At 39.6% G+C, this 23506-nt stretch overlaps 2 protein-coding genes across 5 annotated transcripts in view; one reads left to right on the forward strand and one right to left on the reverse strand.

The window, feature by feature from the left end:
- Positions 1 to 415: 415 nt before the first annotated feature.
- On the reverse strand, positions 416 to 20227 carry LINS1 (lines homolog 1). 4 transcript variants are annotated; one of them, XM_047736699.1, is made up of 8 exons: positions 19899 to 20227; positions 19100 to 19139; positions 7482 to 7982; positions 7263 to 7352; positions 6271 to 6412; positions 4540 to 5130; positions 3242 to 3413; positions 416 to 1400 (listed from the first exon to the last, which is right to left on the reverse strand). In XM_047736699.1, exons 3-8 carry the CDS (start codon positions 7902 to 7904, stop codon positions 518 to 520), a joined length of 2301 nt encoding a protein of 766 aa, XP_047592655.1. In that variant the 5' UTR covers positions 7905 to 7982; positions 19100 to 19139; positions 19899 to 20227; the 3' UTR covers positions 416 to 517. The 4 variants fall into 4 exon arrangements, with proteins under 4 accessions (XP_047592655.1, XP_047592653.1, XP_047592656.1 ...); XM_047736697.1 differs by having other exon boundaries at positions 19096 to 19139; XM_047736700.1 differs by lacking the exon at positions 19100 to 19139.
- Positions 20228 to 20335: 108 nt separating this feature from the next.
- The window catches only part of ASB7 (ankyrin repeat and SOCS box containing 7), a 48589-nt gene continuing 45418 nt past the window's right edge, over positions 20336 to 23506 (forward strand). Inside the window, exons 1-2 of the mRNA XM_047736701.1 lie at positions 20336 to 20817; positions 20982 to 21076. The gene's annotated coding sequence lies outside the window, so the exon portion shown is untranslated. The remainder of the gene's footprint in view (positions 20818 to 20981; positions 21077 to 23506) is intronic.

Below are 23506 nucleotides of genomic sequence, written 5' to 3' on the forward strand. Positions count from 1 at the left end.
TGTCTGTCAAATAAATAAATAAAATCTTTAAAAAAAAAAAAAAAAAAAAAAGAACACCAAGGATTGCCAGCCATCGCCAGAAGATATGAAGAGACGGGGAAGGATTTTTCCCTGGCACTTTGAGACAGAGCATGGCCTGGCTGACACCTTGATTACGGACTTTTAGTCTCCAGAGCTACAAGAGAATAAATTTCTGTTGCTTTTAAGCTGCCGAGTTTGTGGCAAATTTGTTAACAGCAGCCCTAGCAAACTAATACAATATCCATTCCAAGTTTTGTGTGAAGTTTGAACTAGTGTAAATTTCAAGTGACATAAAACAGTAGCAGGTGACTTGTCATTTGAGGTATCTGTCAGTCACGAGGCTACTCTGAAAGGGCAAAAGGACAGACTTGATTTAGAAAACGCTTTTGAGGGTACTTATTTATTTATTTATTTATTTATTTATTTTTATGATGATCTCATTACAGCACAATTTATAACAGGGAAAAACAGTTCCTGGAAATAAAATGCTGCTGTTTCACAAAGTGTTCATACTCTCGTTATATATTGCCTCAATATGTTTCAACAACTTCAAAAGTGGTGTGGCATTATATGGGAAAAGATTTTTCTTCTGCAAACGGTAAATGGCACTTTGTAGCTCTTCAAAGCACTTCAGCGTCCTGTAGGATACTCCCACTTCAGAGATGTTCTTTGGGACATTATCACAATCGACAGAGAAGGGCATATGAGACTGTTTTGGAACCAGAGGCCTTGACTGACGCTCCAGGCTGAGCTGTTTTTTATCCATACCTGTTCCAACTGTGTCCTGAGATTTCTTCATTGCTTCTTGGTGTAAGGATATTTGTTTACTGTTTGCTGAGTGCTGGTCTGTGCCTTCTGCTTCAGAATCGTCAGAGCTGTCATAATCCACGAGACTGTGGGAGGCTTGTCGGGGAGACAGACTATCAGCCTGGAGTGTGGTGTGGGTCTCCTTGGACATCACGAGCTGGCTCAGAGATCCAGAAGAAAAATCAGAAGCCCAGGACACTGAAGCATGAACGCTTCTTGGACGACCAAAAGCAGCTGAAGGGCTAAGTTCTGTTTGGTTGCTGCTTCCATCCTGGAAAAGGGAGGAGCTATAACCGCAAATATTTATGCTATCTTTAGATGCCGTTAGGTCAAAATCCTTGCAAATCGTGAAAAAAATAGCCCAGTCTTTTTGCAGTAATTTTAAGTATCTAACAAAATATTCAAGGAAACAGGTTTCCGATGAAATCAGAAAGTCAAGAAGAACTGAAGAATCAAATCCTATATTTTTCAGTAAGAATAAGAAAATACAGTGTGGATTATAGCCATATTCATGTGTGTGATGATTCCACATTTCTTTTTCTTGGGTCAAGCTTTCAGTAGCTTTACGTTGTCTGAAAATCAAAGTAACAGAGACCCTAGATTAATGACTTTTTACAAAAATAACAGTTTTAACAGACATAATTCACATATCACAAATTCACCTATCAGATTACTTTTTAATCTATGCATAATTTTAAGAGAAAAAATTTTCAAAACAATCTCTTCCTCTACAAACTCCATAGAAATCTAACTCAATAAATAAAATTCGTGGACTTTGGTAGTTCTTGTCTGCTGAACAAAAGTCCTCTGTCTTCCTGTCTCTTGATAGCAGAGTTCCTCATTCCTACAGGTAACTGATTACAGAGGGTAATATGGGGCTGGAGACTGAGCTCCTTCCTTTCCTTCCACACTCTTCTCGATAAGGGTGGTAACGGGACCTAGACTGACCACTCAGAGCGCCTCACGCTCCTGGCTACAATGATTGCATCCAACATGATCTGTGACCCCAGAGGGCTAATCAGATCCCCCCACCCTGGGATTCTTGCTGGACCTATTAAAGATGGTAACCGAAAGGCTGCTGTTAGCCAGGCACTGCTGGTAGCCCCGCCTGAGAATGAATTCAGGGTTGCAAGATACAGACAAAGAGCAATGACCAACGACATGATTGAATCCCTATTATATACAGTGATATCTGCTGCTAACATGCCCCTTGGAATGAATTTCTAATCATAAGCTAATAAATTCGCCACCCCCCCTTTTTTTTTTTGCTTAGACTAGTCTGAGCAAAAATCTCACCTAATAACCAAACGATGTTAACTAAAAAAGTTACATAAAAAAAATAAAATACAAACAGCATGAGCACATGCCTCTCTGGACACACTGAGGTGAAGAAAGTTAGAGATTTAATACGGAGGCTTCCTCTTCCCTGAGCAGTAAGGAGTCAGCCGGGAATACAACTAAGATCTATTCTAAGGGGCTCATCGGCATGTGCCTTCTCAGCACCGTTTGGGAGCCTAATTCAAATCACATGCCGGTATTTTGTGTTCTTGATTAGAACCTTTTGAAAATTGGCCCCAAACGCTCATAGTCTGAAAGCAGCCACTGCCAGCACGGCCATAACACAAGTACAAACTGGGAGGGCAGCACTGCACCATCGGGCATCAGTAAGAAAGCCCTTTCTCTGAAGCCAAGAAAGAAATGGAAATCAAGCAAATACTTTAGGGTTTTAATAAAGCCAAGCGGGAACAGTGTAAAAGGTCATCGGTTACGAGCTTCATAGCCAATTACAGATATTTGCCACAGGACGATAGGACCCCACATATAGCCGCTTTAACAAAGCATGAACAGGCTCAGCAACGCCGTGTCATCAGTAACACAGCTTCACGACAAACTCGGGGACCCGCCTCAAATCGCTATCAGCCCCCATTCAAGTGTACGATAAAATGAAAACTTTGAGCTGCTACTTTGGTTAGTTCCAAGGCTAAGGTTACCTTTAAAAAGGCCAAAATCACCACATTGAAGCTCCTGATGGGAAAGTTAGTGTTGGGGGCGAACAGCATTTTTAAACATCGATTAAATGAAAGTTCGGATAATGGTACGAGCTTACTCCTGATGGCACAGGTAAAACAGATGAAGCAAAACCAGAACCCGTGCTTTGTAGCCCCCCGGTCTAGTTCCACATCCCCAGATCTGCCTACCCAGCCAAGTTTTCATAATGAGAACTCAGATGTAATCTCATTTTCATGTAGGGCAGGGTTAAAGCAAGGAATTGGAACTTACAAGGAAACCACAAGATTGTTAGGGATTTTTCTTTTCCCCTTAATGATGGAAAGTAAATAGTATGTCCAGCACATTATTAAAAATGTTTTCCGCTTTTCCGGCACACAGTAAAATTACTTTAAAATATACTGGCCTGGTCAACTTTAGGTAGATGCCCAATGATGCTTTGGCAGCCTCCAACATGTCATCGTCCTGTTCTATGAAGACCCTGGAGATCCACTCACACAGACTGTGTGACTGAAGGGAGGGCTGAAGGTGAGGCTTTAAGAAGGTCAGTAACTCAGACATGAAACTCTGTAAATCAACTTCAACAGATGCACATTTCAAAGAGCAGCCGACTGCTTCTGGATGCATTAATATCTTACGATAAGTTTATATATAGGCATCTCAAGCACTCCAATGTGGATTGTCGCGATTCACACTTTCAGAAAGCCTGTGAGTTAGGGATTATCTCCACTTTGCAAATTAGGAAACTGAATGTCAGAGAAAAAAAAGTGACTCACTCAAGAGGCTACAACTAAAATGTACAACCAGATCATCTACTCACCGCAAGGACCAGATAACTAATTATTTCAGAGAAACTACAGTTACACGAATTCTTGCTAAAAGCATAGAAATAAATGAATAGTAGACAAAAGACATCACTTCACGGGATGCCGCGGCTGTCTGTTACTAGAAGCAACAGAGCAACCCAGCAAAAATCATTTTGCCTTTAAAATAACAGCAACATTTTTTTTGTTTGTTTGAAGTATTAAAAGGTTTTGGGGAGTTTTAGCTGTAATTTAAAACTCTGAATTATAGAACACATGCCACCTAGTGTTGTAAATTATAACCACACAGAATGATACCCAGTATGCAGTACCTTGTAGTTATGACATTCAAAGCAATTCAGGGAAGTCACTGCTTACAATTCAAACCTTTCGCTAAAACTACATGCTGTTTGTTTAGAGACATCAACTATTCTTTTTTAGCAGATGAAATGGAAGACATGTCTTCCCCCCACACCTAAGTTGAATATCCTACTTTAAACAGTTGTCTTTGGACTGAGTTAAGATCCTGGACATTATGTGCAACGATTTCTTAATCAATGTAACTTCTCACATGTTAGTTTTAATTCGCTTTCTAGTTATTGATAATCTACATTAGCAGTTACTCAATTTTATGAAGGAAAATAGGAATGAAATACTACAAATATCTGAACTGACTTCTATCACTTAGATTATGCTGTACAAATTCAGTTTAGCCCACAAAATGTTGACATGTTCTTAGTGTAATTCTAATTTTTTAAAGAAAATTTAATAAATTATAATTATGATAACATGTACATTTAATTAGTGGAGTTACGGTCCTGAGATTTGAAAATTATGAATTACTTTGTATCCGTAAACGACTGCTCATTACTTTGCACACAAAAGGAGTTCAGAGAATTACCTTTCATTTCGTTTGCTGAAGTACAACTTTGAAACTTGATTTCTAAGGATTTAATGATAAGCAGGCTTGCTGCTCTGAGAATAACATGATCTGGACCAGGGGCACGCTCACATGTAGGCTGAACTTCCTCTCCACCAAAGCGGGGAGGCTTTCCACGGACAGACAACGTCCTCAATAAGCCCAAATCCACAGCTCGCAAGACAGCATCAGCTAAAGCCAACATGTCGACATCTAAATGCTGATCTGGCGGCATTAGGACAGGGCTAGCTCCCCGACACAGGTCTTCACCCACTTTCCAGAGAAGGCACTTTTTGATGAAAATGATGCATTTCCTTTTGACAAAAGCCTGAACAGGCCAGGTAATAACGTCTAGCACACAAGAAGGTTTCAAAAATAAAATCCTCTGGCAAGTGAAATGTAGCTTCAAGTGGATTCTGGAAGCTATAAGAAGTTCAAGTAACTCCAGGGAACATATCAAGCTGTTTATTATTTTAGAGGTATCTTGGCAGCTTTCAAAATGATGAGAAAATAACAAACTGTAAAAAACTTCGAAAATAGTGTCAAAAGGAGTCAGGAACTGCTTTAAAATTTCTGCAATGAGAAAAACAGTAGTTATAAACAAGAGGAAAAGTGAAGGCTTCATAAAACAATTTACAATTCAATTTTTATAAATATCACTTTACAAGATGAAAAAATGGATTTGGATGGTTTAATGTGAACAAACGAAGACACAGAATAACAGATAATAAGACGTGGTATATATTCTACAATAGAATATTACTCAGCCACGAAAAAGAATAAAATCTTGCCATTTGCAATGACGTGGACAGAACTCGAGTGACATGAGTCGGTCAGAGAAAGACAAATGCCATATGATTTCACTCATATGTGGAATTTAAGACACAAAACAGATGAATATGGAGAAAGAGGCAGGCCCCTGCTGAGCAGAGAGCCAGATGTGTGGCCTGATCCCAGGATTCTGGGATCATGACCTGAGCCAAAGGCAGACACTAAACTGACTGAGCCACCCAGATGCTCCCAGAAAACAGACTTTTTTTTTTTTTTAAAGATTTTATTTATTTGTCAGAGAGAGAGAGAGGGAGAGAGAGCGAGCACAGGCAGACAGAATGGCAGGCAGAGGCAGAGGGAGAAGCAGGCTCCCCGCTGAGCAAGGAGCCCGATGCGGGACTCGATCCCAGGACGCCGGGATCATGACCTGAGCCGAAGGCAGCTGCTCAACCAACTGAGCCACCCAGGCATCCCGAAAACAGACTTTCAACTACAGAGAACAAAGTGAGCATGCTGGAGGGGAGGTGGTTGGGGAGGATGGGTTAAACGGGTGATGGGGATTAAGGAGGACACTTGTGATGAGCACTGGGTGTTGTATGTAAGTGATGAATCACTAACTTCTACTCCTGAAATCACTATTACACTATACGTTACCTAGAATTTAAATAAAAACTTGAAACAAACAAAAGAACAAAGCTAATAACTACAGTTAATTATCCATTTTACAATATCAAAAGGGACATATAATAACAGCTTTAATTTTTTCCTTATAATGTTTCATTTTAAAAAGATAGCTTCAGTCAAAAAATTTGGAGTGAGATTCTTTAGTTTTTCATACTTCAGGACAGATCAGATGCTATAAAGTAAGTGTTAATCTTCATTATAAACATAATCGTCCTTGGGAGCAAAAGAATGACATTTATAGGGAACCATAATTTGTACCTGTTTTCTGTGAACATGTATCTTTAAAGATTTCTTTTATTATATAAGTCAGGGTCCAGAGGCAGTATACTGCCTTCTCATTTTCAGGGTATTCAGAAAGATTTTTTTGGCAAAAAGCAATCCAGGAATTGCTAAATGTTATCTATAAGTAAGAAAACAAAAAATAGCAAGTTATATTAGAAAGTTTTCTTTACAATTGCAAATTACCTATTACACACAACTCTATAAAACATCGTTTACTCCCTTGCCCACCCCCCCCAAAAAAGAGTCTAGTATTTGGTAAAACAAGAAAGATACAAATATCCTAATATTCTCTAAGTGAAAAAATTCAATGTGCCATAGAAATAAAGGCTCAGCAGGGAACATGAAAATATTAGCAATGATTATTTCTAGGTGGTGAAATGATGTGTGATTTTTATTTTGTTCTTTATATTTCTTTCATTTCCCAAATTTTCTACTAGTAAAATGCCACCTTTTGTATTTAGAAAAAAATGTTACTTTGAGAAAGGAAAAGTACTTATAGTTTAAATAAATCAGGAGATGCTTACATTTATTAACTAATTCAGAGACAGAAAAATCTGATGCTCAATTTGTTTGTGTTTTTTTTCATCATGCTGAGGACCATTCTTAGAATTTATTTATATTGAACCTGTAAAAACGGTCATAGTCTCCAGCAGAGGTTCCTAAATCTTTTTCTGGAGAAAAGGAAGCAGGTCTACTTGCTCCTTTGAGAAACTGAAGAAGTTATAGACTGACTTGAAACCCATCCTTCAGGTGAAGAATCTGATTGATCATGACTTATGACATATTTAAGACTCTAATCTTTGATACAAGTCACTATTATATTACTACATTCTTATACTTTTATGGATTTCTGTGTTATTGAAAGAGCATTTTATTGATACAAACATTTGAAGGGTAAAATCGAAAGCCAAAGAACAATTTTAAAGAAACCGTGAAAAAAAATTGCATAATTTGATTACTTATCTTACCTTTTCTCTCAACTGGAAATACAGAAGTAACGCAAGGCACTTTGCAGACATGTGAGATAACAATTTATCCGAGTCTTGGAACATACAGGTCTATGGGAAAACAAATAAACTTACCCACTATTACTGAATGTTTTTAAAACTTTTGTTTTAAACATCTAGATATAAAGAAAAACCCCCAAAACAAAACAAAACAAAAACCCACAGAAAAAAATGGCTTACTAATTTAGAATCGATGTCAGATGATTTCAAAAGAATTTTAATTACATCTCTGTATTTCTCCTTTGCATGGAAGTCAGTTTCAACAGACAATATTCTGGTTATCATCACCTTGATTACTGTTAACTGAAGGAGCACTAGTTCTCGGGCACTGCCTATCGGTGAGTGTTTCTTCAAACACACAGGCAATACAGAAATGGTAGCCAAATTGGCAGAGGATGGCTGATGCTTGTCCTGGACACCATGGGGGTTTGGGCATTCTGAAGAGGTGATTGTAGAGCAGTCTTGATCCAAAGATGCTGGGTCGAGATAAAAGACGTAATCATGGTTCTCATTTTCAAGTGTGGCTCCCAGAAGGACCTTCTTGTATAACTGTTCTAAAACGTCAAGGAAAGCTTTCATTGGGACTGCCAAAATGTATCTCATAAGAAAGCTGACAATTCCAAACCGTAAATATCAGTCTCAGAAATGAGACAAATCTGTATGACGTTCCTTCAGTAAAACCTAAAATAGGAACAATAATTGTAAAATTACAAGCATCAAATATATCATATTACAGGGGAAAGGCATCTGTTCCCATTTAATCATTTAGCCTTTCAAGTAAAAGGTAATACTGATTGCTTAATTTCTAAAACGGAAAACTGGTAATAAGAACATTATTTTAAGACTGTAAAAATGAAATGTATGCTTTCCATACAGATTTAAGACCATAAAATTATTTTTAATTTTATCATAGTAGAAACTTCTTTTCTCTAACAGTTTTCAATGGGCCATGAGGGCCTCTTACTCTTGGCACTACTGACATTAGGGGCTGGATAACTTTGTTGTGGGGGAGCTGGTCTGTGCATTGTAGGAAGTTTAGCAGCATTCCTGGCCTCTACCCACTAGATGCCAGTAGTACCTCCCTTGGGGGCTGGGGGGTCATAACCATGCAGGCTGACACCCCCGGGGCCACCTCCAATTAATTAACTTTCACCTTCAACTAACAGATGAAAAACCTAGTTAGATTGCTGTGTAGTCAAATGCGGTGTGGTCAAATGCGGTGACTGATGATTAATTCACAACTTAAAATTAAATAATAGGAAGATCTTTGGCCAGCACTTTCAACTTTAAATAAAAAAATGAAAATGCCATGCCAAGAAAAAGACAAGATGTTTAGCAAAAGTAGTCCAAACGTGAGCACCCTGTACTTGTCGCTGGATACAACTTGAGACACTCCCGCTGTCCCGGACTCTGACATGATAGACACCAGCAAGAGTGACGAGAAGGGAAAGGGCATTTAGGGTCAGGAATGGCTTATAGAGCAAGGAACATGGACGATCACTGACAGATGAGTATTAGAGGATATGTTACGGGTAATACGATTATTAATGTAGTTACTACAGAGCAAGCATAGCTGGGAAACTTAAGACTTTGGCAGAAGTTAGAAATTACAGAATATCCTTCCAATGGAATGCTGAGCCTCTGGGAATCTGATCCTTTGGGGCTTAGTCCTTTCATTGCCTTTGAGCTATTTCATACCTTTGTAAATTTGTTGATCGCTGATGGCAATGCAAATAACTCCCGTCTATAGACATGCACATAATTGTCCAGTGGAGGGGTAACCTTCCTCTCAGCAGAGGAAAGCCAGTTTTGCTCCATTTGTAGACTCAGCTCTACATTCCTTTACTCCATATAAATTCATGGTTCTTTAACTTTTCCTTTAAAACGGTTGTGACATCTGCCTAGTTCTTTCATTAGTTAATGAGTTAAATAAAATCGCTGATACAGTAAGTTCATTTTGTATGGGTCATGACTTTGTCCTCTTCCAATTTATCCTTTAATAAAGTCCAAGGATTGCCTCCATCTACTCCGGCCCATTTATAAATGCCCAGTCCATCTTTATCTTTGGTCCTCGCTGGAGGAGTCCTAGGAGGGCTTACAGTGGGTCTCACTTCTCCAGTATGGCCACTGGCCTGCCCCTGGTCTTTACATCTCCCTCTCCACTGGTTTCTTCCCCCTTGCTTATTAGCTTCTAAGGAATTTCAATTCCGGATCACCCCGACAGGACAAAACTGCCTTGTTTTTGTCCTATAGTGTAGAAATGGGTATGAAGAGCCCTATAGATGGTAACCTAAAGTTATGAATGACATTTTCCCTGGTAAAGTTTCTCTGCATCCTCTTTTGAAACTGTGGTGAACATCCCACAATTTGGAAACATAACTAATAATCGGGAACCTTGTTCCATCTGATAGCGTTCAATGTTATCTATTACCTGTTATCTGAACACGGTGCTCCTGGAAAGCAAGAATGATTCATGTTCCAGGGAAGGGCTCACCATATTCCCAGACAGACCTCACCTTTACGCTTTCACACGGACTGCCCTTGTTTCCTAAACCCCCACATTTCCTCCTTCTTCTTTGAGAGGTGTCCCATTAACGAACATTCTCCCTGTTGTAAAGGCCTGAATAAAATTATCTTCTTAATTGTCTGGTGAGTTTTATTTGCGACAAACAGAAACTAGCTTTCATATTCTACTTCAGAGTCCATTTCCATTGTACTTATTTCACTTTATATTTTAGTTACGACAGTAAAATTTCTTCCCAACAAAACTACTGACATCTTTTATTGAAGTTGACATAAACAATTACATTTTTATATGTCAAATATTCTGTGACAATAGACTATTTTAGATTTTAACTAATAGCATATGTGCAAACCTACTGTAATTTTTAAAAAAGATTTTATTTATTTATTTGACAGAGATCACAAGTAGGCAGAAAGGCAGGCAGAGAGAGAGGAGGAAGCAGGCTCCCTACTGAGCAGAGAGCCCCATGCGGGACTCGATCCCAGGACCCTGGGATCACAACCTGAGCCAAAGGCAGAGGCTTTAACCAACTGAGCCACCCAGGTGCCCCAAACCTATTGTAATTTTTAGCCACAAATGAAATTCTTTTTATTTCAATGCTATAGTAGTAACAATACTTCCATTAAGAGGCACCTGGGTGGCTCAGACGGTTAGGCATTCGACTCTTGGTATTTGCTCAGGTCATGACCTCAAGGCTGTGGGATCGAGTCCTCACTGGGCTTCAAGCTTTGCATGGAGTTTGCTTGGGAAACTCTCTTTGTCAAATAAATAAATAAATATTTTAAAAAAAAACTTTCAATAGTACTTCTATAAATCCTAAGTCCTTAAATTCTACAACGAATGAAAATAAAATTGTGGGTATTCAACCATTTTTGACCTAAAAAGGGCCATTTCAAATGGTTCAAACATTTCAGCTTGCAAAACTAAAGTGAATTACCAGTAAATAAATAGATACATAGACATGCAAGGAAGCAAGCATTTCAGGGGGAGAATGGGCTATTTTCCATCATCGCGGGACCTAGGTTCTTTGCTAAGAGTAGTTATGAGTAATCAGTTGAAAAGCATTAGTGGGGGCCCACAAATGCCAGGCAGGTGTAGGGGTGCCAAAGACAGGTTGCCCCAAAATGTGCCACTTTGGCACATCGATTATTTTAAATAAAAATTACTTCAGAGACAGCCTGTGCAGGAAGGATACTCAGACCCTCCCCTGTCCCCTGAAAACAGGAAATAAATCTCCCACGCAAGAGGTAACCTCCCAGTATCAGAAGTTAGAGACATCCTGATCTCCACTGATAAGAAATTGAGAGCCAGGAAGGCTGTATAAATAATCCTTTTACTAATTTACTAGCACAACCCAAATTCTCTTAAGAATTCCTTACTAATTAGGGGCGCCTGGATGGCTAAGTGGGTTGAGCCTCTGCCTTCAGCTCAGGTCATGATCTCAGGGTCCTGGGATCGAGTCCCACATCAGGCTCTCAGCTCATTAGGGAGCCTGCTTCCTCCTCTCTCTCTGCCTGCCGCTCTGCCTACTTGTAATCTCTCTGTCAAACAAAATAAATAAAATCTTAAAAAAAAAAATTTAAAAAGAAAAAGAATTGCTAAAATTTATTGAGTGCGTACTACCTTCCAAACACGGTTTTAAGTGAGTATTAAGTTCACAACAGCTTTATGAGGTGAATATTTATCATACCTATTTTACAAATAAGGTAATTAAGGCAAGGAGAGATTAAGTTACAGAGCTAGTTAAGTGGCAGAGCCAGGATTTGAACCTACACAGTCTAATATCAAAGCCTCTGGTCCTCCCCAAATTTGCTCTGATGCTTCAAGTCTCAAGAATATAGAGGAATAGAGGACTTCTAATAACCTTCCCAAGTGAAAACAGTAACTCACACAGTCCAATTTTTAACACTTTCTAGATTTTCTACTACAGTACTTTAAATCAGAATACCCATCCTTAGATTATTTTCATATGTTGCACAATATCTAAACTCAAGGTCAATTACTATACAACTTTCTAATGCAAACCAAGTACAATTTTTTCAAAAGATACTCAACAATCAAAGGTTAAAACATTAATCAGGACATCCATTTGATTGAATTTTTATATTAAATTACTTTTGAAGCTACATCAAACCCAGGATGAAAAGCAAAACTATCCACAGATTATACTTTGATTATCAGCCATCAATAGTTTAAAGGCAATTTAATATGAGTGACTAAGACCTTGACTTGACTTCACTTAAAATGATTTTAACTTTTTACAAAAATTAACTCAAAATGCATCATGGGCTTAACACTTAAGATTTTAGGAAAAAAGAAAAAAGCAGGAAAAAAATCTTTAGGATTCAAGGCTAGGCAAAAAGTTCTTAAACTTGGCCCCCAAAGAAGTCTTTAAAAAGTAAAAACGGTTAAACTAGATCTCAACAAAATTAAAAACTTTTGCTCTGCGAAGGACCCTTTCAAGAGCAGGAAAAGATAAGTTATAGACTGAAAGAAGATATTTGCTACTCACATAATCAAAGGGCTAGTATCTACAATATATAAAGGATTCTCAAAACTCAGTATTTCAAAAGATAGTAATAATCAGAAAATGGGCAAGAGACATAAATAGACCCTCCTCTGAAGAGGATATACAGATGGCAAAAAAGTGCACAAAAGGATGTTCAACCACATTAGCCATTGGTAAACATATAAAATCACAGGAAATACCACTTTCGCTACAGATGAAATAAAAATTTGTGATGCCAGCTTCTGAAGAGGATATGGAGAACCAAACTACTTATATATTGCTGGTGAGATTATAAAATGGTACAGTCACTCTGGAAAACAGTCTGGTAGTTTCTTTAAAAAACTAAACATACTCTTAACCATATGTTCCAGCAATCGCACTCCTTGGTATTTACTTGAAGGAGCTGAAAACTTATTTCAACACAAAAACCTGAACACAGATACACACAGCAACTTTATTCCTAGTTTCCAAAATTTGGAAGCAGTGATGACATCCTTCTGTGGGTAATAAACTGTGGTATATTCAGACAATGGAATATTATTCAGTACTAAAAAGGAAGAGCTATTGAGCCATGAAAAGACATGAAGGAAACTTAAATGCATAGTACTAAGTTAAAAAAAAGCCCATCTGGAAAGGCTATATACTGTATGATTCCAACTACATGACATTCTGGAAAAGGTAAAACTACAGAGACAGTAAAAGGTTCAGTGGTTGCCAGGGGTTGGGGTGCAGGAAAGGGGTGGATAGGTGAAACACAGATTTTTAGGGCAGTGAAAGGATTCTGTATGACCCTATAAAAGTGGATATGTATCATTGTATGTTTGTCCAAATTCAGAGAATGTGTACAGCCAAGAGTGAACCCCAGCGTGAACTATGGACTTTGGGCGATAATGATGTGTCACGTTAGGTTCATCAATTGTAACAAATGTTACCACTCGGTGGGGGGGGGGGGCGTGTTGATAACACAGGGGAAGGCTATGGATGTCAAGGGGCAGGAGGAATATATACAGAAAATTTCTGTACTTTCTGATCAATTTTGCGATAACCTTAAACTGCTCTAAAAAAAATAAAATCTTTAAAGCAAAATAAGAAACTAAATACGCAACTACTGTATGACCTAGTAATTACACACCTGGACAGTTACTCCAGTAAAATGAAGACTTAGATTCACACAAAAAGCTGTACATTAGAGTTCATAGCAGGTTCATTTATAATAGCAAGAAACTGAAGATAACCCAGATGTCTCTTCAGTGTATGAATGGTTATACCGTGGTACGTTCACACCATACAGGAATAGCACACAGCAATAAGAAAATAACCATTGATACATGTAATGATTTGGATAGTTCTTAGGGAATTATGCCAAGAGAAAAAAGCCAGTCTCATAAGGTTGCATATTGAGTGCTTCCATTCTTCAAATGACAAAGTTAGAGAGATGAAGAAGAGATTAGTGATCACCAGAGGTTAGGGAAGTCCCCTCCCACTTGGTGGGTGGGGTTATAAAGGCCAACACAAGGGATCCTTGTGATCATGGAACTGGTGAAGGCAACACTAACCTATAGATGTGATAAAAACTGCACAGAACTAAATATACACACAGATAAATACACAGAGATAAGACAGATAATCTGAACAGGATCAGTGGATTATACTAATGCTAATATCCTGGTTGTGATATTGTGTGATAGTTGTGAAAAACACTACCATTGGAGAAAACTAGTCAAAGGGTACACAAGATCTCTCTGTATTATTTCTTACAACTATATGTGAATCTACAATTTCTCAAAATTAATAATTCAATTAAAAATATAATAGTTTCAGGGGCACCTGGGTGGCTCAGTCAATTAAGCATCTGACTCTTGATTTCGGCTCAGGTCATGATCTCAGAGTTGTGGGATTGAGCCGCGCAGTGGGCTCCATGTTCAGCAGGGAGTCTGCTTGTCCCTCTCCCTCTGTTCTCCTCTCCCTATCTCTATCTCTATCTCTAAAATTAAAAAAAAAAATCTTGTTAAAAATATACAATAAATGGGGCGCCTGGGTGGCTCAGTGGGTTAAAGCCTCTGCCTTCGGCTCGGGTCATGATCCCAGAGTCCTGGGATCGAGCCCCGCATCGGGCTCTCTGCTCGGCAGGGAGCCTGCTTCCTCCTCTCTCTCTCTGCCTGCCTCTCTGCCTACTTGTGATTTCTGTCTGTCAAATAAATAAATAAAATATTAAAAAAAATAAAAATAAAAATATACAATAAAAAATATATGTTTATGTTTATAAAAAATAAAAAATTAAAAATATATATATACAATAATTGCAGCTACAGACAACAGCCTTTCTGATCCTAAGTGTTAATATGCATAGGATTTCATGAATATCAACTAAATATATATGTAAATGTATTAGAACTTTGAATTTAAAGATTCATAGATGGAAAACTGAGCAGCATATTTTAAAATGCTAAAATATTTTCCTAAAAAATATTCCTAAGTAAAAACTAGGTGGAAACTTTAAGTGCGTAGTCTACTCATTAGAAGACATTCTGCCATCACCCAATTTCAAAATTATTAAAAACCAAGTTGCTAGTAATTTAATCCTTCTTTGTATACAGAAAGCAACAATAATAAAAAAGATGCTACTATCTTCTTTAGGAGATTTTCTTTATACAACCCATATAGTTAATTCAGAAAAATAGTAACTTTCATGGCCAATGTTACAATGAAAAAAATGCATCTCTTTATGTGAAAGGTTACTACAGTTTACCAATCAACCGGGAAACTCAGAATTGGGCTTTGGCTTAATGCAACAATACATTCAAATCTGATCACAGCCTAACTGGACACTTATTGTATATTGCCCTGTTCATGAAAATGTTGTGATTCTAGAGGCAGAAATTGAGGCACTCTAAACAAAGGTTATCTTTCAGGATTCTGGTTCCTGTCCCAACTAAGACAGCAATAATTTTGTCCAAATAAATAAATGAGTGTTTAGAGTCTACAGAAAGTTCGAGAGTGGTGCCAAAGTTAGAGAGGCTAATGAGGGTGGCTAAGGCACTGAGAAGGTCTGGAAGACAAAAGGACAGAGGCTCCCAACATCTCTGTCTAGTACAAGAGTCATTAAAGCTGGTCCACTATGAATGCAAGAGGACCTCCCCCTCCTATAAAAGATGGAGGGGGAAAGGATATCTTCCAAGAGCATGTCACATGCTGGGCATCTTCCCTTTGACCTCCTAGTCCCACTCTTTACCTTTCTCCATGCCTCAGGATGCTCCAGTATTGGAAGTCCCAAGTACAGCAATAAGGCAAGAAAAAGAAATAAATGGTATCAGAATTGGAAAGGAAGAAGTAAAACTGTCTCTGTTTGTGGATGATATATTTCTATATATGAAATATGATATATTTCTTTTATATAAAGAAAATCCTAAAGACTCAACTAAAAATGTTAGATCTAATCAATACATTCAGTTGAAGTTTCAGGACACAAAATTAAATATGAAAATCAGTGGCATTTCTATACACTAAAAACAAATTTTCTGCAAAAGAAATAAAGAAACTGATTCCATTTATAATAGCATCAAAAATAATAAAACACTTAGGAGTAAATGAAACTAAGGAAGTAAAAGATCTCTGAAAATCACAAGACACCGATGAAAGAATTCTAAGACACAAATAGATGAAAGGTAACCTGTGTTCTTGGACTGGAATAATTAATATTGTTAAAATGTCAATACTACCAAAAGCCATCTATCGATTCAAAGTCGTCCCTATTTACACTCCAATGGTACTTTTTACAGAAATAGAAAAAACACTCCAAATATTTATATGGAAACACAAAAGACCCCAAATAACCGCCCCCCAAAAAAAATTGTGAGAAAGAACAAAGCAGAAGGCATCCCAGTTCCTGATTTCAAGCTATACTATAAAGGTAGTCACCAAAACAGTATGGTACTGGCATAAAAACAAACAGACCAATGGAAGAGAACTGAGAGCCCAAAAGTCCTTCCCCACATATACAGCCAACTAATATCTGACATGGGAGTCAAGAATATTCAATGGAGAAGCCAGTCTTTTCAATAAATGGTGCTGAGATAATTGGATATTCACACGTAAAAGAATGAAATTGAACCCATATCTTAGACTCACAAAAATTAACTCAAAATAGATCAAAGTCTTAGATGTAAGAACTAAAGCTCCAGGAAGAAAACAAGAATAAAGTCCCTTGACATGGGTGTTGGTAATTTTTTTTTTTTTTGGATGACACCTAAAGCATAAGCAACAAAATAAATAAGCAAGTAGAACTATACCCAACTAAAAAGCTTCTGCATAGCTGAATAAGTCGTCAACAAAATAATGAAGAAAACCTACAGAATAGAAAAAAAATGTTCGCAAACCATACATCTGATAATGGATTAATACCCAAATTATATAAAGAACTCATACAACTCAGTAACAAAAAACCCAAATAATCCGATTTTAAAAATTGGCAAAGGAACTAAATAGACCTTTTCCCAAAGAACTATAAAAGGCCAACAAGGTACATGAAAAGCAGCTCACCATCACGACTCACTAGAGAAATGCAAATTAAAACTACAATGAGATATCACCTCACACCTGTTAAGTTACCATCATCAAAAAGAGATAACAAATGCCAGTACAATGTGGAGAATAGGGAACCCTTGTGCACTGCTGCTGGCAAAGTAAATTTGTGCAACCACTATAGAAACCAGTATGGAGGACCCTTAAAAAATTAATAATAGAACTACCTTATGATACCTTATTCCACTTCTGAGCATATACCCAAAAGAATCAAAAACACTAACTTGAAAACACATCTGCACCCCCATGTTCCTAACAGCATTATTTATGATGGAAGTGGAAGTGCCCTAGTGGATGAAAAGGTTGTGGTATTATCTACAATGGAATGTTATTCAGCCATAAAAAAAGGAGGAACTCATTCCAGTTATAACAACATAGATGGACCTTGAAGGCGTTGTGTAAGTTAAATTAGTCAGAACAAGGCAAATACTGTATGATCTCACTTAAATGTGGAATGTAAACAAATAAAAAACAAAACTCAAACTCACAGCAAAAGAGATCAAACTTGTGGTTATCAAAGGCAGAGGGTGGGTGGAAGGGGAATTGGAGGAAGGTGGCCAAGAGGTACGAACTTCCAACTATAAGTTACAGAAATACTAGGGATGTAAGATGACTGTTGTTGACACAGCTGTAGAATACACAGGAAGGCTGCTAAGAGAGTAAATCCTGAGTTTTCACCACAAGAAAAAAAAAATTCCCTTTTTTTCTTTTATTTCTTTTTATTGTATCTAAGGAGAAGACAAACATTAGCTGAACCTACTGTGGCAACCATTTCGCAATATACGTAAATCAAACCGTCATGCTGTTTGCCTTAAACTGATACAGTAATGTATATCAATTATTTCTCAATAAAATGGGGGGGGAGGATGTTGGGATCTTTAAGTGTTCAGTCCTTCATGTCCTTTCCCTTCTTAGAGCAATTTCACGGACTCTGTCAATGTCTTCAATTACTATTTCCATGCTGACAACTTCAGAATCCAGTTAGGGTCTAGGTGTCTTCTGGGCTCTGCACTCAAGTAGTAAAAGCCATCAGAGAGTTCCACTTGGAGGGCCCACAGGCACCTTCTGCACAAATTCAACTCAACTTCTATGTCCTCTCAGACTTGTCTTCCTCAAGAGGTGACCATATCTCTTAGGTATACCAGGTAGAAATCTGACATTTTTCTGAACCCTTCCTCAGCCCACTTCTCTCCACCCTCCCTGCGATTACTGTAGTACACCACTTCCACCCCAGACAACGAACAGATTTCTTGCTAAATGGTTGTTTCTTAGCCTACTCTACACCCACTTTCTTCTGAAAAACTTCTCCATTCTTCTTAGGATAAAATCCAAACACCTGGACACAGCTTAGCAAGTCCTTCAAGATCTACCTCTTGAAGTCCTCTCACCAATCTGCCCCACAAACTAAGCCACAGGCTTTCTCTGAAGTTCTCAGAAACTATGCACTTTAAGGGTTCCCAAGCTTTGCTTGGCACATTCTTTCTGACTAAGCCACATTCAACCTTCTCCCACCAGCTCTCAACCCTTAATTTGAAAACCTGCAGTCCCAGGAAAGCCTTTTACTTATCCAACTCAGGATTAGGGGGCCCTGCCAAGAGCTTCTTCAGCCTATACTAAAGTATTTATCTCACTGCATTGTCTATAATTATTTTCTGGTTTGGTTTCCCCACACTTTGACTACGAGCTATCCTGGGCAGGACTGAACTCCTTGCTTATATAGGCCAATAGGTAGCGCATGAGGAAAACACCAAAACATGTATTCTTGAATGAATGATAGTGTAAAAGAAGACATCAGGGGACAAATTGAAAGGGTCTGCAGTGACCACCATCTGCCACACAACATCTTACTATACCTCATTACATAAAAGCAACTGATAAAGTAAATTACTTCCTTTATATAAATAAGGAGGCCATTCTGTCTGGACGTTGGTGGTAGCCAAATGTCTGGTGTACTGGATGACTTAGTTTAAAATAATATTAGCGCTTGTCTGGATTACTCTAATAGCCTTCCACATTTGCAGTAACCCTGCTCCCGCTAGTCTTTTCCACTGAGCAGCCAGCCAGTGATCTTTTCAAAACATAAATACGATATTGTAACTTCTCTACCATGGCTCACAAGGTCCCGCAGAGGTCTGCCATCTGTCCCACATCCCCCATCTTATTACCATTCTCCCTCTTACCCACTCTGCTTGACCACGCACGCTGGTCTTCTTTCTTGCAGTTTCTGTTAAACATCAAAGGTTATTCCAGGATCAGAGGCTTTGCACTGTTGATTCTACCTGCCTGCAAAACTCTTCCCTCCGCCCAGCTCCATACCCCAGATCTTGCCACGGTTGTTCCTCCCCATTCAGATCGCCGCTCAAATGTCACTTCCTCAGAGACCTTTCCTGACCACCTATCTAAAATAGTCGACATGTCCTAGTCAAACTCGATCCTCTTATTCTCCTTGACTTTCTTTATATAACCTAACCCTATGTAATTATTTTATCTATCTCCCCTGTCAAAGCGAAAGTTCCACGAGGACCATTGATTGTATCTACCCCGTTCACTGTTGTCTCCCTAATCGCTAGAAGAGTGCCAGGCCAATAAACACTTGCTAAATGAATACAGGCACTCAATAAACATGTCCATTTCGCGTATTTTCCATTCTCCTCTCCCCTTCATTGTCAGAAATCCGTGAGGGTCTCTGTCCCTGAAGAAAAGCTCTTGAAGCGTCACCGCCGTTCCAAAAAAGAGTCCTCTTTTCCTCGCCAGGCGAGGCAAGTCCAGCCTGGGAGCTAATGGGGCCTCAGGGACGGAAAGATGAGCCACGGACCCGGCACTCTCCTTTCAAGAGCGCTGAGGGGGTACTGCGGCACCAGGAGTCCCTCTCCTCGCTTCCTGGGGACTGCCGCCTCCCCAGCCTTAGACCCCTGGATCAGGCTCTCAGTCAGCCGCACACACGCCTTCCCCTCCGCGGAGCTCCGCTGCCACTCCCAGTTACCTGTCGGAGATCTGGGTTGGGAGACCCAGCCTTCACACCGCCATTCGAACGAATAGCACCACCCTCCGGGCCACCGTAGTTCGGGGAACTCACACGCCGATCTCTTCCTTCGCATGCGCAGAGATCCCGCTCGGCGTGCAGTGTCTCTTAGCAACCGCATCGAGTCCCTCCGCCAGGGGCGGAGCATCGGAAGCCACAGCGGGGAAGCCGAGGGGGAAGTGAGTGAAACCAATCGGAGACGAGTCCCAACCTCGATCGGCACGCCTCCTCTAACTGTCGCGAATGCGCAGACGGCTTTACGGCAGGCAAGGGGTGGGGGCTGCCGGGGGTAAGGAGGAGAGAAGGAAGCAACCAACCAACCAGGTCGCCCCCACCCCTCCACCCCCACCCACCCCGGACCTGGTTTACGGCTCCGGGCTCAGGCTCCGATGCGGCCGCTGATTGGCTGCTGAAGGCTTGGTCCCATCCCAGTGACCCCAAAGTGCTGGAGGGAGGGGGCGGGGGTGGCCCAGTGCAAAGTGCATCCCGAAAGCCCCCTGCCTGTAGCCTCCGCGGCTGGCACTTAGGACCCTGTATGACCCGGGACCTCGCTGCCCCGAGACCTCCCGTGTGCCCCCGTAGCTGGGAGCCTTCGGCCCCAAGCGCGGCAGCCCCTGCTCCGAGCTCTCAGACCCGGGCTGCCCCCCCACTCGAGCCGGGACTTCCTCCCTGCACCCCTGCCCCGAGGCTGCCCGGCGGTCAGGACCGTCGCCCCAGTTCTGCTCGACCGTCCGGATGCTCGCCGGGTTGGGGCCGTGAGGCACCGAGAAGGATCAGGAACACCCGTGTCCGGCCCTGCCTGGAGTGTTTGTTCAATGGAGAAGTTGGTGAGTGTGGAGAAGGCTGAAAGGAGGAAGAGAAGCAGCAGCTGAAGAGACAGGTAAAGTCAGTTACCTCCCCCGAGGGGAAGGGGGCTGGCTGAGAGGTAGAATCACTGCTTCTTCCTGTCTGCCCTTACCACTCTTCCTCTGCTACCCCTTCTTCAGAAGCCCCCTCCTTCTCGCCCCTGGGTCACTGCACCACTCACTGGTTTTTGCTTTCCAGGTCTTAGCTGGCTAGAGGAGACGAGACAGCAGGAAGGGGTCAAGCCACCCACCAGAGAAGCAGCAGAGAGCCTCTGACCAGCATCCTCTTTAAAGGTAATGAGCCAGACCTCCCCTCCCCCATTGTTTATTCCTGGCCCCTACCTCATTAAGCATTGCTTTATTTTCAGCGTAGTTACCTGGAAATGTAACTCTTTCCTGGCATTCAGTTTCCCAACAAAAACAAAACACTGCCCGTGCCTGATCCTTAAGATTTTAATTAATAACTTCTTTATCTCAGAAATGTATTTTCCCCTTTCTCTCTGTATGTTGTTTCCGTTTTCTGCATTATCTTTTGGTACACTGTACCATTTACCCTGCTCTGAGACTTTGAGACCTTTTTGTAGCCCCCCCACATCTTACTCTCATAGGAATTCTCAATTCCTTGTTAATTGCTTGTTAATTCTCAGTGACTCTGCTTTTTAATTAAGCCACAATTTTCTGTTTTCCCATTATGTCTTCCTATCACCTTTCCTCTACCTCTGTCAAAAAATCATTTGAGTTAACTAACTGACAAGGGTTTGGTAGAAGAAGATACAGTAATGGCTTGAAATTTTTGAGTTTCGGAAAATAATGTGACTTTTCTAGTGAAAAGTGAATCTGTGTTCTTGGATAGTGTGGATAGTTTGAAAGCAGTATTTGCCTCTGAAGCACTTGAACATGATTAACTCTTGTGGCTTTTTCGTGTTTCTGTGTGACAGATATGGATGGAATTTGAAATTTTAAATATAATATTTGTTACACCTTTGATTTTCTAGAGCTTACAAAACTTTATACACTATTAGGTTTATCATTTGACACTCAAGAGTTTGCAAACAGAAGAATGTTTTGGTGTGTATAGAATCTAGGGCTTTATTTTTGCACTCTTAATAGATAAGATTTTTCATTTCAAAACCCTTACAGATAATTTGTTAGATTGAAATTTAATCATATCATTCATGTGATCTCATTTCTGCTGCTGTATTTTGTTGCTGCCTCTGAAAATGCACTAAAGGTAAGTTTAGGACATTCATGTAATTCCTAAAGAGGGAATATGATCAGGGAAATTATCTAAGAGTTAATTCAGAAATTAGTGGAGTGAATGACTTCTCTGCCATCCAATAACAGGGGTATAAAGTGACTGATTAATCTCAGAGTTATTTTAATATCTCAGATTGTTTAGGGAATTTTAGGTGCGAAGAAGTACTTAAAATAGTAGACATTTGGAAATTTTTGATTTACTCTGTTCCACTGGACTTTCTGCCTTCTACAAAAATAAATTAATGCCTTTCCTGATTCCTTTACTTGCGAAGACATTGCTAAAGATACTTTTAAGTGCTTTGAAGGTTTGTGTTTTCTTGAGAGCTAGAACTGGACACCAAAGGGAGAGTGTATGTTACTGAATGAGACTGAAAATCAGTATCTGGCAGTGACTTCCATGGTGAACATTTAGGGCAGCCTGAAATAGGGTCCACTTTATTTCAGTAGAAACTAGCCAGGAGTCTATAAAGTTAAAGGCAATTTTCTTTATTTAAATATGCAAATCGCCAGAGAGATGCCTAATGATGACTTTAGGAATATTTTTTGTTAACATATATGAAGTATGTTTTTAAGGGAAAAGTGAATTATGTATTTTCTGTTCAGGCCTTCTCACTTAAACATTTTTTTCTACTTTAGATATAACTCTAGCGTGTTTTCATTTGCAAGGGATGTTATCACCTGAGATGGTAAGAGAGCAGGTCTGTGGCAAGTCAAGCATGGAAGGTACAGAAAGGACACTGTTTTCTCCTGGTTGCCAGCCAGATCATTCTCATTGCTTAAATAATATTTCATTGATTCTCCCTCAGCTTTTAACAGTTTTTCTAGGATTAGGGAATAGATAGATAGATAATAGAGAGATAAATTGTTGGCATTAGTTCCAGATACCAGCATGACTGAAAGTGTTTGGTCTAGGTTATGCTGAACATTTAAAATGTTTTATTTGGGTAATTATTTGCCAACATGGACAGTTAAGATAGTTTATATTTTTCAGCCCACTAGTTAACTTTGTGTTAATTCTCTTGCCAGGTACATGGGTATTTACAGGAAAAAAAAAAAAGGTAAAGAACCTGATTTATTTGATAACCAAATATAGATTTATAGTCACATAGGGAGAAAAACTGATTTTAACTAAAGATCTTCAGTGATGCCTTTTGAGGTTACTGTGGCGCCATAGTTTTGTCTTTATACCTGAAGTGATACCATTCACAGTTGCTTAATATTATGCTACATATATGGGGCTCCTGGGTGGCTCACTGGGTTAAGGCCTCTGCCTTCAGCTCAGGTCATGATCCCAGAGTCCTGGGATCAAGCCCCACATCGATCGGGCCCTCTGCTCGGCAGGGACCGTGCTTCCCCCCCATCCCCTCTCTGCCTACCTCTCTGCCTACTTGTGATCTCAGTCCATCAAGTAAATAAAATCTTTAAAAAAAAAAAAATTATGCTACATATAATATCTATTTTCTTCAC

Source organism: Lutra lutra, chromosome 7 (assembly GCF_902655055.1).
Source record: "Lutra lutra chromosome 7, mLutLut1.2, whole genome shotgun sequence".
NCBI lineage: Eukaryota > Metazoa > Chordata > Mammalia > Carnivora > Mustelidae > Lutra > Lutra lutra.